Genomic DNA, 13,826 nt, shown 5'->3' on the forward strand with positions numbered 1-13,826 from the left:
ATTACCACAACAAATCATGGTTGTATCGTGGTAAGATGAACCATGAGGCAAGTTGTCCCTAAGCCAGGTCAGCTGCGGTTAATAGTCTTACACCAAGTTGACCATGTCAGAATGCTCTGACCCCCCACATTAACTAGTTTTTTATCAAGTGGAACATTCTGTAAAACTGACAAACAACTCACCCATATCCTGGGCAGCACATATAACTAAATCCTCTCCATACCAATATCATTATTAAACCTCCAAAAAATGTTATCAGTGATGAAGCCACAAATGCATACCACATGCGAGTATCTTCACATGGACTGGATATGGAAGGTCTCACTGGGTTCATCTGTAAAAATACATCACAATCTCTTACCTAAAAAAATTAATTCCCGCATCATGTGTCTTGCTTATCACAACTAAGGTTGGCAAAAAATGTTTTTTTAGTTCTCACTTTTTTATAATTTTTTTGTTGTTTTGTTTGTTATATTATTTCCAATCATTTCATACATTTCTTTTCTTAGATATGTAGCACGTAGCTAATGTAGCTAATGTAAGGTAGCACGTAGCTAATGTAAGGTAGGAATAATCGAGGAAGAGGAAGCACCATACAAAATATTAAAGGTGCAGTAGTTTAATGTAAAACATCGCTTTATTTTGAAAATAAAATCAACAAATTTATGCCTCAATATATTTCTCTGGGTAGAAAAACTTACCGATGCTGTACTTGAAAAGATCTGAGAGTTGCTGCAGTTGCATTGTTCTTCCATTATATAGAAATGTGATAAATGCGGTCTTAATGTTTTTTAACTGTATCCAGCTATGACAAAGCCACCATTACAAATCAACAATACAGTAGTTTCTTTCAGTTGTTTTATCTTTAAAAATTTTTCGCTTCTTATAATGCAATGTTACATCCATTTGAAGAAAGTCAAATCAAGACAAGAAAGCTTCATTTGCTTTCCAGTGGTGCAACTAGCAATTCATGACGTTTCTGTTGATTTTTAAGCTGTTATTTTTTTATACGGTAAAACACAATGCTGAAACAAAAGTGCATAATCAAGCCTAGTATATATTAATTGTCTTTATATTAGGGAGTTCTTAAATCCACCTCTGTTCATCGCTTAGAATTTAGCAAGCCACACAAGGCAATCGAGTGCAGTAGGTCACCATAATTTCTAGCCTGCACAGTGCACAGTATACATACCACATTGGGTTTAAGTCTGGGTGATTATCAGAAATTTATCGTTTCTAGCAATAGCTGCAATGTACCGGTACATCTCATGAATGCAAAAGTAAAAGCACAAACATACTAGTTGTTTTATTGTTCCACTGACGTTTTGTGCAAAATGACAATGCACATCAATAGAGCAAACAACATACAAAATAAAACTTACAAAGTTCTATGCCACAGCACTGCTAGTGCTGAAGGCAAGAGAAAAAAATAAAACATAGATTATTTCAAATATATAATGACCAAAAGGCTAATGACCAAGAGGCGTGCATCAAGTGGTTACTTTCTATGTTAGATAACATAAACTTTTCAACAATTAAACATAAGGCCAAAGCAGTTGAAACAAATTAAATGCTCGTCCACACAAGTACTTCACCAATGAGAATGCCTATGGCGAACCACTACCATACCTTTCACTAACATGATCAAAAGCAAATATTACAACAAACTGCTCATTGCTTTAGAATTAAACAAGAAATTTGTAATATTCTTCTATGGTACGGTAACCAAACTATGGCATTAAAAAAAGGAGTGGCATTCGACAAGTAAAAGTTTTTTCACCAATTATACCAGAACACTGGAATGCAGAAATGCAAACTGCTGAATTTGATGACAGACAAGGATATTTGAAAGAACTAAATGGGGTACAGGCATGCCCAAGTAATATCATAGTATTTTTGCAATGGACTGAGTTTCACATATTGATTGAGATTAGCAGCATGACTATTGTTAACTTCACAAATGTAGATACAAATGACATGTTTTAGCATGATGCTGCGAGTTCGCCGTGGTAGTAGTAGTTTCCACTAGGTTTCAGAACACAGTTCCCTGGTCATGTGGTATGATGAATGGTGTTGGAGTCAGTGTGTCATTATTTTTGTCAGAATGTCTATGACAATTGGTGTTGGAGTCAGTTTGTCATTGTTTCATATCATTTTTCGTCATTAATATGTTCAAAGTCATTTCCATTCCATGCTGTGGATGGTGTTAGGCTACGTATGATAGTTTAATATTATTTCATACTGCTTTTGCAGAAGTTGAAAAACATAAAAAAATGTGTTGCAGGTAGGCTACCAAGCTAAACAAATTAGCTTACAGGATTTTGAAACTTTTTGGGTTCACAGATCTAACGAAGCTGAATAACCAATTTAATAGACTTTGACGCCATGAAAACACACAAAAAACGTCTGGAAAACAACAAGGAAAAGATCAGACAATCATGCTCTTTTAAATTGAAAAAACAAAATACGACTACGACTAACGTACGGTAACTGTTTGAGTATCTGACAAGGTAGCCACAACATGCCAAAATTGGCATGGTCGTGGCGGTTGCATTGTAGTCAATTTCAGTGGCAAAATTTCGACTTGTTAAAGTGGCTACCATCTGACAACTAGGACTAGGAGTGAATCAGCTCCTTAAGCTACCTGTTTACTTGAGCCTGAGCTAAGCTGTGGAGCCATCAAGGCAGCGGCCAAGGTTGCCAGATGTTTTTTAAATTTGCAGCCCAATTGCTACTGATTGGATTGATTTCAGTTCAGTTGTTTTTATTTCTGACCATCACAGAACAACACGTCAACATAACTAAGGTCTACAAAAAGGTAGAAGTTCCAAAACACGAATGCTAAAACGTGCTTGGAACCAAAATAAGTAATGGGTTAAAAGAAAATCGGTAATACAATTTTGGTAAAGAGGTGACTTTCTTCAACCATAAACAGATGAAACCAAGCAACCACACGACATTTACAGTAACATAATATATTAAACTGAACATAACTATCTACGAACGTTTTCGGCCATACAGATGTTAGCCCTTTTCAAGTAACGAAAAAATAACTGATTTTACATCTACATTAAAATAAATAACTGATCTTCACACTAAATTGAAAACGAAATGCATAAGAATGAAACAGCAAACCAGAGGAGAAAGGCACATCACATGGCGGTTAATTCCGCGAGGTAAACACTCACCATATGATGAATTAACAAAAGACGTTAAGCAAATAAGAAGCACCTGCGGCAAACAACTGCGTATTGAGGCTAGGATTGCATGATTTTATTAGCAAAGCCTCGTGGATTTTAGTGTCAAATTCGGTAAAACATTTACGCAAAACTCTAAAAGATTTCAAGGATGGTTTGTTGTTTAAACATGATTGGCAATCGAATACATGGTCTTTAATGGCACTTCTTCTGTTCAAAATAGTTAAATCTAAGTGCTCCCTCACTCTCGTGGCCTTTAATTAAAATTGGTAAATAGGTAAAGCCCTAACATTGGTAGCCTAAGGTCACAACACCTTCAGAAAAATTTACAATAAAAGGGAAATGAAAAAAAATTACAAAAATAAAAACAACAACATATATTCAGGCTAAGCTTTTAACTGATATTTTTAGAACTTGTCCAAACAGACAATGCTAAGAAGATAGGACATGGTGCATTATCAAGAGTGCTTATGGCAGTGGTGTAACCAAAGGCTATCTGAAACTTGTGTTTCTGTAAAAAATTCTTCATCCATCTTCTTCCACCTGCAAAAATGCAGCGAATAAAAAGTTTTTCAGAGAAACAATTTTCGATTAGAATTCCGCATCTTCTAGCGTAGCACAGTAAATCTCCTAATTTAACCAGATTCGGTTGAACATATTCTTTTTTCTTGATCAGCTGAAAACTATACCTCATAGGCTATGTCAAACTGATGATGTGTTATCTTGATCCAGCATGTTCGTTTTTTAGAAAGGTCATTTGTGTCTCTTTTTCTTCAATTATTACAAACCAGAATCAGCAAGTACAATCTGTATAATCAGAGGCCTAGTCATCCTTTATAACCAATCACGGAGTCATGCCCTCATCCCATCCTTCAGAAATTTTTCAAGAAAAATGAATTGTCCTCCGAAGACACTAAAAAATGCTCAAACGTCCTCTTTTTTAACAGTTTGGGTTTTCATGCTTATATTTTCAACGGGATTATATTGCTTGATGACGTTTCAGCGACGGCTTGTAGGCTATTTGTTTTCTAAACATTTTGTAGGCTATACCAATGTAGCCTAACATGCTGATTTATTAATTTTACAAGAAATTGGCGCATTTTTTAGTGCTATTCACTTCTTTCTGTTTGAACCCTCAATCAATCAATCAATGTTTTATTTGTCAGTACGGTAACAGGAACATAGGTAGCCTACATGTTTGAAATATGCAATTAATATACACAATGCAAAAGTTACACAAGTTCCCATACCGACAGGGAGACAACGAGACGACCATACGGTCTACTAGTCAATTGCCACCCTACATGAGGCTCCAGCTCTTTTGCAGCTAACTGAGCTTCTTTACGAAACCGACAGCCAGTAGCGCTGATTGTGAAACCAGTGGGTAATTTTGGACTCGAGCCCGGAGTGATTTTAGGAGCCTGTAACTTTTCTAAGGGCCCGAAAACGTCAAGAAACAACCTCGTGTTGTCGGTTTAGATGAAGTGCGTTTTTTCTTGTAAATGTCTTAATTTGGAGCTCATTGGTAGGCTACCGGGCTAAAATTACCCTCTTAACGGCTCTGCCGACAGCAACATCTTTCTTTCGTGTCTTTTTTACCCGCAGCCGGCTAAACAAAAGTTTGAGAAAATCCTGCGTACGCCACTGCTTATAGCCTATTGCTATTCACTTCTTTTTGCTTGAACCTTGATAATTAATAATTGATGATATCCTAGCTCACCTGCAACTAATTGATAAAACCAGCAGCTGGATGAAAACAAATTTCCTGAAATGAGTAACTTTGCAAAGAAAATATTGAGCTTCTTCGGTTTAACATAGCCTATTTGTGTGAGCAGACGTTCTTGGTTATAAACTTGAACCGCTTGAGATCAAAACTGAGCGACTCTCCTCTAGCCTACATCGTATATTTAATGTTACATGTTGTCTATCTCAAACCTCGAACACGACGTGACCTAGCTACTAATATCAATACGTCAGTTTCATCCTTCACATTAACACAGCTGTGCTTTACAAAGTTTCTGGATGTGTTAATTTATGATAAAAAAAACACATAGGCTAACTTATATTTATAGTAAGCTTAGGTTACACCCTAATTTGTATAGGCTACAACAAGATACTTAAACCTGTTTATTGCTTTATTGTATGAAAATGGCTATAAAATAGTAGGCCTACAATATTGCTACGCACACGATGCATCTTTCTTTACGCAAAACGAGATTGTCAGAGGTTGTTGGCGCTTCTGCATTATCAAATCTGGCCAACTTGTGAAAAAGTTTGAACACCCCTGACATACAGGAACGCAGAAGTAGGCCATGCTTAATAAATTCAATCTGATTAGCAACGAAAGACCATTTGATCTTCTACTCAGCTGCTCCCAACTGGTCACGCCAGTAACAAAAATGAGATTGAAGAAAGCACTTTTGAGGATTGGCGATAAAAGAATAGAAATTGAAGAATTGGCTAATGGCAATAAACTAATTAGCCTACGATGCATCAGTGTGTAATTTAAACAGCGTACCGGTATGTCTTTGTAGGCGCAGGCTAAGTTGTTTTCCATGCAGGAAATTGATTTGTCGTATAAGGTATGGGGAATGGATATAGTCTCGTGAAATTTTTTTTTATTATAGTTTTATGTAAATACGTTGTCTTCCGTTTTTCTTCACTAACCCAACTTATTAATAATTTTTATGCAAATCGGGTTACTAAAAATGTATTTGTGCCATGATACAGCAATAGCCAAGAAATTATCTGTGACAGAACTAAAAAGTGAAAAATTTAGTTGGCTAACTGAATTCAAATTAGTTAAAATTTTGCATGTCCTTGTTGTTTATAAGCCTAGTAGGGCTGCTTGAAGTGAAATTAGGGCATTGTGGGCACAGACTAACCATCTGCTTGAATAATAATCGGTATGTTTTTGCTAATGGGTGACCTATTTTTAGTGAGTAGCAGTTTCCACCGCTTGTTGGGGTAGCTCGCTAGCATGATCAACCTCAGTGTTACATTGAAAGGTTTTTAAAGCAAATTTTTTGTTTCATTTTGTTGTTTCATTTTGACGAAAATTTATTTTATCTTTTTTGATTTTTTGATCGTGGGTCGTGGCAATTTGGTTTTGTTATGCGCTTGAAATAGATCTAAAATATCATTGCATGAGAATCGTAGCTTACAAGGCAGAAAGCGCCAAGAAAAAAAAAAAACGTGAGAATGCTCAAAAATTGTTTGTTTTAAGATATGAAGAATCCAGGTGCATAATGATCAAACTCCATTATTTATTATTTGTGATTAAATTTTACCATCTCCAGTTCTGTTAACGGCGAAAGTTTTATGTAGCAGCCTTTTTTTTGCGGCAAAACGATCTCAAAATAAGGCTTTGAAATAACAGGGTTCAGCCAAAAAACGATCAATCTCAAACTTGATTTTCAGTTTAGGCCTACTAGAAAAGTTGGTTTTGGTAGTTTGATCGTTTTGCACCTGGACTCTTCATATATAGGCTACTGTTGTATTTCAAACAAGACGCAGCCGTATTATAATATTTAATTCGTTTGATGAATGATAATAATAATTTACAGGGTTTGTAGAGATTTTTATCATCTTTGACAGACGTTGTTCTGTCGCAAAGTATAAGCAAAGCTCTACAACAAGTAGCCTATTTAAAATGCCACTTTGCTACGAGATGCAATCTAACGTAACTTTAATGAAAAACGTCTTTGTAGTCCACAGGCAACACCGGCCACATTCCGGATGGTCAGTGGATTGCATAGTATAGATTTAACCAACAAAAACTGTAATGTTAGTGAAGCTTGCTCAACCATCTTGTAGCCCTCATCATCAGCGCAGTTACAAGTCAATACGTTTTGTGACTTGCCATACGTCTATAGTTTCGTTTCTGCTCTGAAGAAAATGTTGGTTGCGTTTAAAATGGTATGCAATTTTTTTTTTCAACACCTCTGCCAACCCATGAAAATTTTCTGCGTGAGCCACTGAGCTACACATTAGCCAAGCTCAAAGCCTACCTCTACAGCCTCTCGAAAAAAAGAAAGATTTATTAGAGATGACATCGCAAACTTAAAACATCAAATTAGTTACTATGGAAACCTTCTTTATTTCTTGCTACTCCACTGCATTCTCATAATCTTTTTGTCGATTTTGTCGATTTCCATCGTTGATTTGTAACAACAAAACATCTATTTGTAACCAAAGGGTTCTAAATGCACTTTTTTTTATTAAATAACATTTACAAGTAGAATGTGGGTACGATCCTGGTGCTGCTAAATTCATGTAGGCCTAGAGGCCAGTTTCGTTGTTCGTCGTTTTGTTCAGGCAGGTAGGCTACTGCTATATGACTAAAGTAAAAACGAATTGGAAGTCAAACGTTTTCACTTTAAACAATGTTGGCGGAAAGAAGATATAAATAATTTAACTTTGTATTCGCTCAATAGCTTATTGTCCTATTGTAAAAATCGTCTTTGGAAGACAAGTTGCTTTGACAACAATTATGACGACATTCAGTCCTTTTCCTCTCTTAGAAATTTCTTTTAAGTTATCATGTCAAAAAGCTAACAACGGTAAAAGCGCTGATTATTAACAAACAAACCAAATATGTTGTTGCATTGTGATAAGCTCAAGGCGCAAAGCAGCAGGGAATGGGATGAAATAAAAGATGAAATGGAAAATGGAAAATGTCAAGGATGGAAAGGGATGGAATATTTGGATGGTGGGATAGAAGACAGTCTTCCATCATTCCACCCCAGTTCCATCATTAACTTTCTAACACATTATTAAAACATAAGCTACAAGATTTATAAATTAACATGAACAAAATTTTCAATACAGCTTCACATAACTGTCCGGAAGATACAGTGGCGTAGCGTGACCCATTTGGTTGGGAGGGAAGAGGAATACAAATATACAAATACTCCAGAAATACAAATATTTAAATTAAATCTAAATCTTAATCTTTAACTAAAATCATGGTGTCACCACAAATTTGAATAACGCTTAATCCAGGAATGTCCAAACTTTTTCCCTAGTGGACCAGATTTGATAATGTGGAAGTGTCTTCGGGCCAACGTTCAGTGATAATCTTGTTTGGCGTAAAGAAAGATGCTTACTGTACAGCAATATTGCATTATTTAATGTCATTTTTATACAATATGCAATGTGCTCAATGTTAACTCAATTGGTAAAGAGTTTAATATGAAAAAACGCTATAAAGACCAAATTATTGATAATCTCAAAATCACCAGACACTCCAATACTCCAAATTATAACCGACAATTAGTTTTAAACCATACGTGTCTCTTTATCTTCTACCCTCCCCTGTTTCCAACAAACAACTACAAAATATTCGTTTACAAAAGTAGTTTCGTGAAACAAAGTTTAGAAACCACTAGGCTACCACGTAGGTTACAAATGGTCTATTTGTTACCTGTTCTAGTTGTGAGCTTGCACTCGAGGCTTGTTCAAAGTTACCACTGTGCTCAAGACATAAACGACGTTTCTTCATTTAGAAATTAGCATCAAGTTCTTCTACTTCTACTAATTATTTTCAATCAACACTCATTTTCATATTCTTTGTAGAGTTGCTGCAATAAGCGGACTACTCACAATGCTCCATTTTTTGTGGTTTTCACAGGGCCATATAGCCTTAGTATCTGGCATGGCAGCAACTGGATAGCCTACTGTTTAATGTACCAATTTACAAATTCAACCCGATAGCCTGGACTAATTCAAAGGTAGTAACTGCTATGCATTGCATTTCTTTTCATACCAAGAAAGAAAAAATTTAACAACCCGCTATTACGCATACCATTGCAAACGAAGAATCGAAGGGTGAGGGAAGGTTACCAATGTAATCAATTTTCAATTTGCTTAAACGTCGACGCAGATGCGCAGCTCTCGAAATCAATAGAAACAATAAACCGTGCAAATAATAGCTAAGCATACAAGAATCTTAGTTTTTCCGTCGATTTAACGTCATTAAGCATTGTAATTTTGATGTTTTATAAACACGAAATTTCTTCTTTCAAGTACCTTAGTTAGCTTATTATTTTTATTTCAAATCGATCGCAGATTCTCAGCAGCACAAGCTTCGACCATGAGATGGAAGCAAGAGTTTACTGTCAGGGAATCAATGAACACCATTATTCCACACCAACCACAAACGAAGTCATTCTACCTGCAAACCTAGCTCGTTGAAAATCAAGATAACTTGCATCAAGTCCTAATTCTAAAGTAGGCTATGTATTAAAGTAATCCAAATAAAACGGAAGAAATGAAAAACATTTGGTTTCAGAAAAGATTTTGTCGTGCGCATTCTTTGTGTGATGTGCCGATGTTCCATAACGAAAACTATAGTGCATCTAACACCCTGCAGTGGTATGTTCCATTCAGGTTCCATTAAACCTACAAGGCCAAAATTAATTTAACAGACTTTTTATAAATTCTCTTTTTGCTTCTTGCTCGTCTATTACATTGCAATGGCCTTGTTTCAAATGTGGCAATAGTTTGACGTCTTCAAGTTTTCCTGGAAATTCAAAGACAAGTTATTTGGCAACGGTGTAACTTCTGTATTGCGATGGCTGCTGGATCATTAGCCTACACTGGATTCCAACACAACCATGTTCTGATAAGTACCTAACTTTCACGTGCAACAACTTAGCGTCTCGTTATAAAACACTGCGGCTTACATTGTTTATGCTACAGAGATTATAGAACTGAAGTAGTGTTGATGATAATTGGCCTGATAGAGTATTGAACTGTTGATCAAAACTGTAACGCAGTAAATGATAAAGGCCTCAGTTCAAATGGTTCTATTCGTTTGATTCTTGATCCCATGCGCAAGGCCTATGAGAGGGGGGTACGGAGGGTACGGCGTACCCTTGAGGGCCCTGGCCTGTGTTTGTTGGGTGACCCGAACTTGTAATTTTATAGTTTACGCGCAAAAATGTTTACAAGCAAAAATGTTTGGTTAAAACCATCCTAAACGATTAAATTTAAGCATAAAAGTTGTTGTTCTTTAGTCCTGGAGGGGGCCCGTAATGCAGAAAAACAGGCCGGAAAGGTAATTGAGTGCATTGCGCGCAAATTCGGGGCCCAAAGTGGTGATTTAATGTTTTACGTGCAAAAATGTTCTGTTAAAAAAACCCTTAGAAATTAGGCTAAATAATAAAAGTTATTCATTTTCCTGTCGGGGAGGGGGGGGGGCATAGTGTAGCAAAAGCAGGGTTGAGAAAAACCCGGGATTTTTTTAAAAAACCCAACTCGCTAGCCGGGTATTTTTTGCTTCTTGTGTTTTTTAAAAACTATTTGAAAAAGGTGGTTTCACGCTTATTTCAATTCAAAATGAATTTTGGAGCAGGAACCGGAGTCAATATTTTCGGAGCAGGAGCGCAGCCGGAGTAAAAATAAAAGTTAATGAAGAAAGGTTATTGGTCAGATGATTAATTTGATTATGTTTTAAAAAGATGTTATGTTTGAGCCTTGGTAGAGAGCTTGACTTGTTGTACCAGATAGGCTACATATACCACTCAGTAACGTTAACTGATTTGACATTTTTTATTAAACACAGAAAAAAAAACAACAAGAAAACACTACTAAATCCAACGTTTTCGACACCACATATTATCTTCATCAGGAATAATTATAGGCTAGGCCTACATCTAAAATAAATTAATAAATGAATTTAAAAATTTTACATCAAAGCTGTAGCCTACAACTACAAGTGACACCTCTCAACAGCACCATCAACAACTGAAACACGAGTTCAATGCATGATGCACAAATTGGCGGGGACAGATCACATGATATGCACAACACAAAACACTGAATAATAGTTTTTTTGCAGCCTTATACCATTATTGCGCACAGATGTCCAAATCTGCAGTAAAATTTTGTATGGTGTGCAATACTCCTAAGAAAACATTACGCGTTTTGCCCAAGACAAAGGGGGCCCGAAGTGAGAGGGGGCCCGGAATGACTCTTCGTACCCCTAATTAAAATTTCTCTCAGCGGCCCTGCCCATGCGATAGTGGGTTTGCTAACTACTATCAATAGAAAACATCAAAAAATCAAAGAGAACAAACAACAAAATTCCAAAACTTTCCACTTGTGAATATAGTCCATCGCCTTCGTTGCAACTTTAAAATTTAGCTAAAGACTAAAATTTGGTCTTTTATCAAACAAATTACCGAACAACCGGATTCATAAATTATTCAACAGACTACCTTTAATCCAGCGTATATCGTTGTATAGAAATGTGGAAATCCAACCTCTCCATATTTGACGTTGCGTGAAAAAACACTGTAGCCTACGGTAAACTACGGTAGCCTATGGTAGACTACGGTATACTACGCTAGCCTACGGTAGTCTACGGCAGCCTACGGTACACTACGGCAGCCTATGGTAGCCTACGGTAGCCTACAGTAGCCTATGGTAGCCTATATTGTAAACGCGATCCTTTAAACATGATTACTTTGTTGCTGTTTGTAGAAAGAAAAATAGATGGTAGAAAACGAGTGTTTAAATTAAATACCAAACGCCAGCTTGGTTAGTAAAAAAACCAATAGCTCTTATACGATACATAGGGATTTATAAGAATCGTGCCTGACGAAGACGTGCACGTGCCAACCGCTAGCATACAATAAAACTATTGATTCTTCTCTAGACTATAACGTACAGTTAGTTTGCAGTAACATGACAAATTTATTTATTCAAATTTTTTTAGTAACAATTCAAATTTATTTGCACAAACTGTTCCAAATGGAAATCTAACAATTTGCAAAAATATTGCGAACTGAACGAATCACCACGTCTACATAGCAAACAGAAAAATATGAAGCTCTCAGGCTTATTTGGTTTCAAAGCCACTATTGGTCATTAGGCTTTCCCACTGCCCAACTCTCGATTTGTAATTAACAAATTGTGCCTTGCAATCAGAGATCAAAATTTTTACGGCGTTATTTAACAGCACTAGCCCACTGGTACTAATTACTGCTAACCCTGGCTAATGGCTATTCACATTAAATTTTTGAATAGCTAAACTTGTTTACCCTAATTGTTTAAAATACTTAAATAAAACGATTTCCGCATAATACGTTTGACAGTATAGCCTGTGCTAGGTAAATCTTTGAAAAAAGTGATACAAGAGGAAGGCTATAGGCCTACTCACTTTGAATTTTACTGCGATTTTGTGTTGTAGCCTACGTTCCATTTTGTTTGGATACACAACGAAACGTCGTTACTTGGAACTAAAAAAGTTTTAGGTTAAAAAAAAAAATTGTTTAGTTTTTGAATAGCGTCGCTACTTGATAATTAGTGCAACCAGAGCATTGCCCTCACCTGACGTCACTCTTTGTTTGAGGTGCCAAAGTAAATTCGTGAAGCTTTTTAATTTGATGTAAACTCACATTCATTAAGTAATCTTGCTGCTTGTTCCATCAGTGATGATTCATTATTAATTATAATTAAGATGAAAACATTCCTGAGGGAAAAAGATTCGACCAAGCTGATGCATCAATACTCATAAAGGGGTATATTGTCTAACGAAACTTTTTTGTGTATTTAGTTAGTAGTCCGCGCTTACCTTAGTCCCGGCCCACCTCGGGACCGGCGATTATGGGCTTATTAAACCGTTAGGCCCATTAAGCGGGGAACAACAAATTATGCCACTTCCATACGCATAATCGACTATTTACTGTGTCTGTACTGTGGCTAAAAGTTGCTAAATATGTTAACAAACTGTACATAACGATCGATTCTTTCCTGTTGTACGCCATGCATTTTTACGGCGGGCCAGAAGCTACATTGTTTGCGAGTTGTGTCAGCAACTGGCAACGAGCAGCAACGAGCCGTGTTTTGTACAATCCAACGATCACACAACATAAAAAACAGTTAGCAGCATAATAATAAGGAGGGGGAGAGTCAATTTTAATGTTAACCATAGCCTTGATTTTAGGATACAAGTATATTCTAAGATCTCTGACATAACTTTTTTTTAACATTTTTGTTCAAAACTCCCCTCTACCGTGAAAATTACTTTTCGAGTAAAATTGTCTTGTATTGCATGGGCGTATTTTTTTGTTTATGGCATTTACAGTTCAGATACTGTTTACTACTGTACTTCTTCATCACTGTACTTTCTTCTTCACTGCACAAGACACGTTAATAATGTTGCAAGACAGCCGGAAACAGTTTTTCTGGTCTTGGTTTCATCGTAAAACACGGTAGAGTGATCATGGCAATTTGTGCGCATGACTATGCGCATGCGTAAAAGCGTACCGAACTTACAGATATTCTGTATTGAGGAAATATTGAGTAGGCTACCACATTAAATTGATCCAAGGGTAGGCTATTGCACAGCTTTTGCCACACAACAAGGTACAGTAGATTAAAACGAACATCAGTCACTGAATAATTTAGAAAAATAATTTTGTAAAACAAAAGCAGTTTGAAAATGAAACCAGAAAGATGAACCCAGCTTTTGTTACGTTCATTTAATTTTTAAAGAAGTTAGAAGAAACATGCAGTGATAAGAATAATTCGCATTAGGCCTGTATATAAGATTATAAAATAGGTTATACTGCAATCATCAATTGCGGTAACAAAATGCTCACACATAAGTTATTATTAACT

The 13,826-nt window shown here is 36.3% G+C and overlaps 1 protein-coding gene across 1 annotated transcript in view; it reads right to left on the reverse strand.

The window, feature by feature from the left end:
• The window catches only part of LOC145782722 (calcium-activated potassium channel subunit alpha-1-like), a 50,032-nt gene extending 49,139 nt beyond the window's left edge, over positions 1-893 (reverse strand). Inside the window, exons 1-2 of the mRNA XM_082594478.1 lie at positions 702-893; positions 183-334 (exon numbers count right to left, since the gene is read on the reverse strand). Coding sequence (XP_082450604.1) covers positions 183-334; positions 702-755 — 206 coding nt within the window. The 5' untranslated portion in view covers positions 756-893. The remainder of the gene's footprint in view (positions 1-182; positions 335-701) is intronic.
• Between the last annotated feature and the right edge of the window lie 12,933 nt (positions 894-13,826).

This window comes from Aplidium turbinatum, chromosome 14 (genome assembly GCF_918807975.1).
Source record: "Aplidium turbinatum chromosome 14, kaAplTurb1.1, whole genome shotgun sequence".
NCBI classification, from domain to species: Eukaryota; Metazoa; Chordata; class Ascidiacea; order Aplousobranchia; family Polyclinidae; genus Aplidium; species Aplidium turbinatum.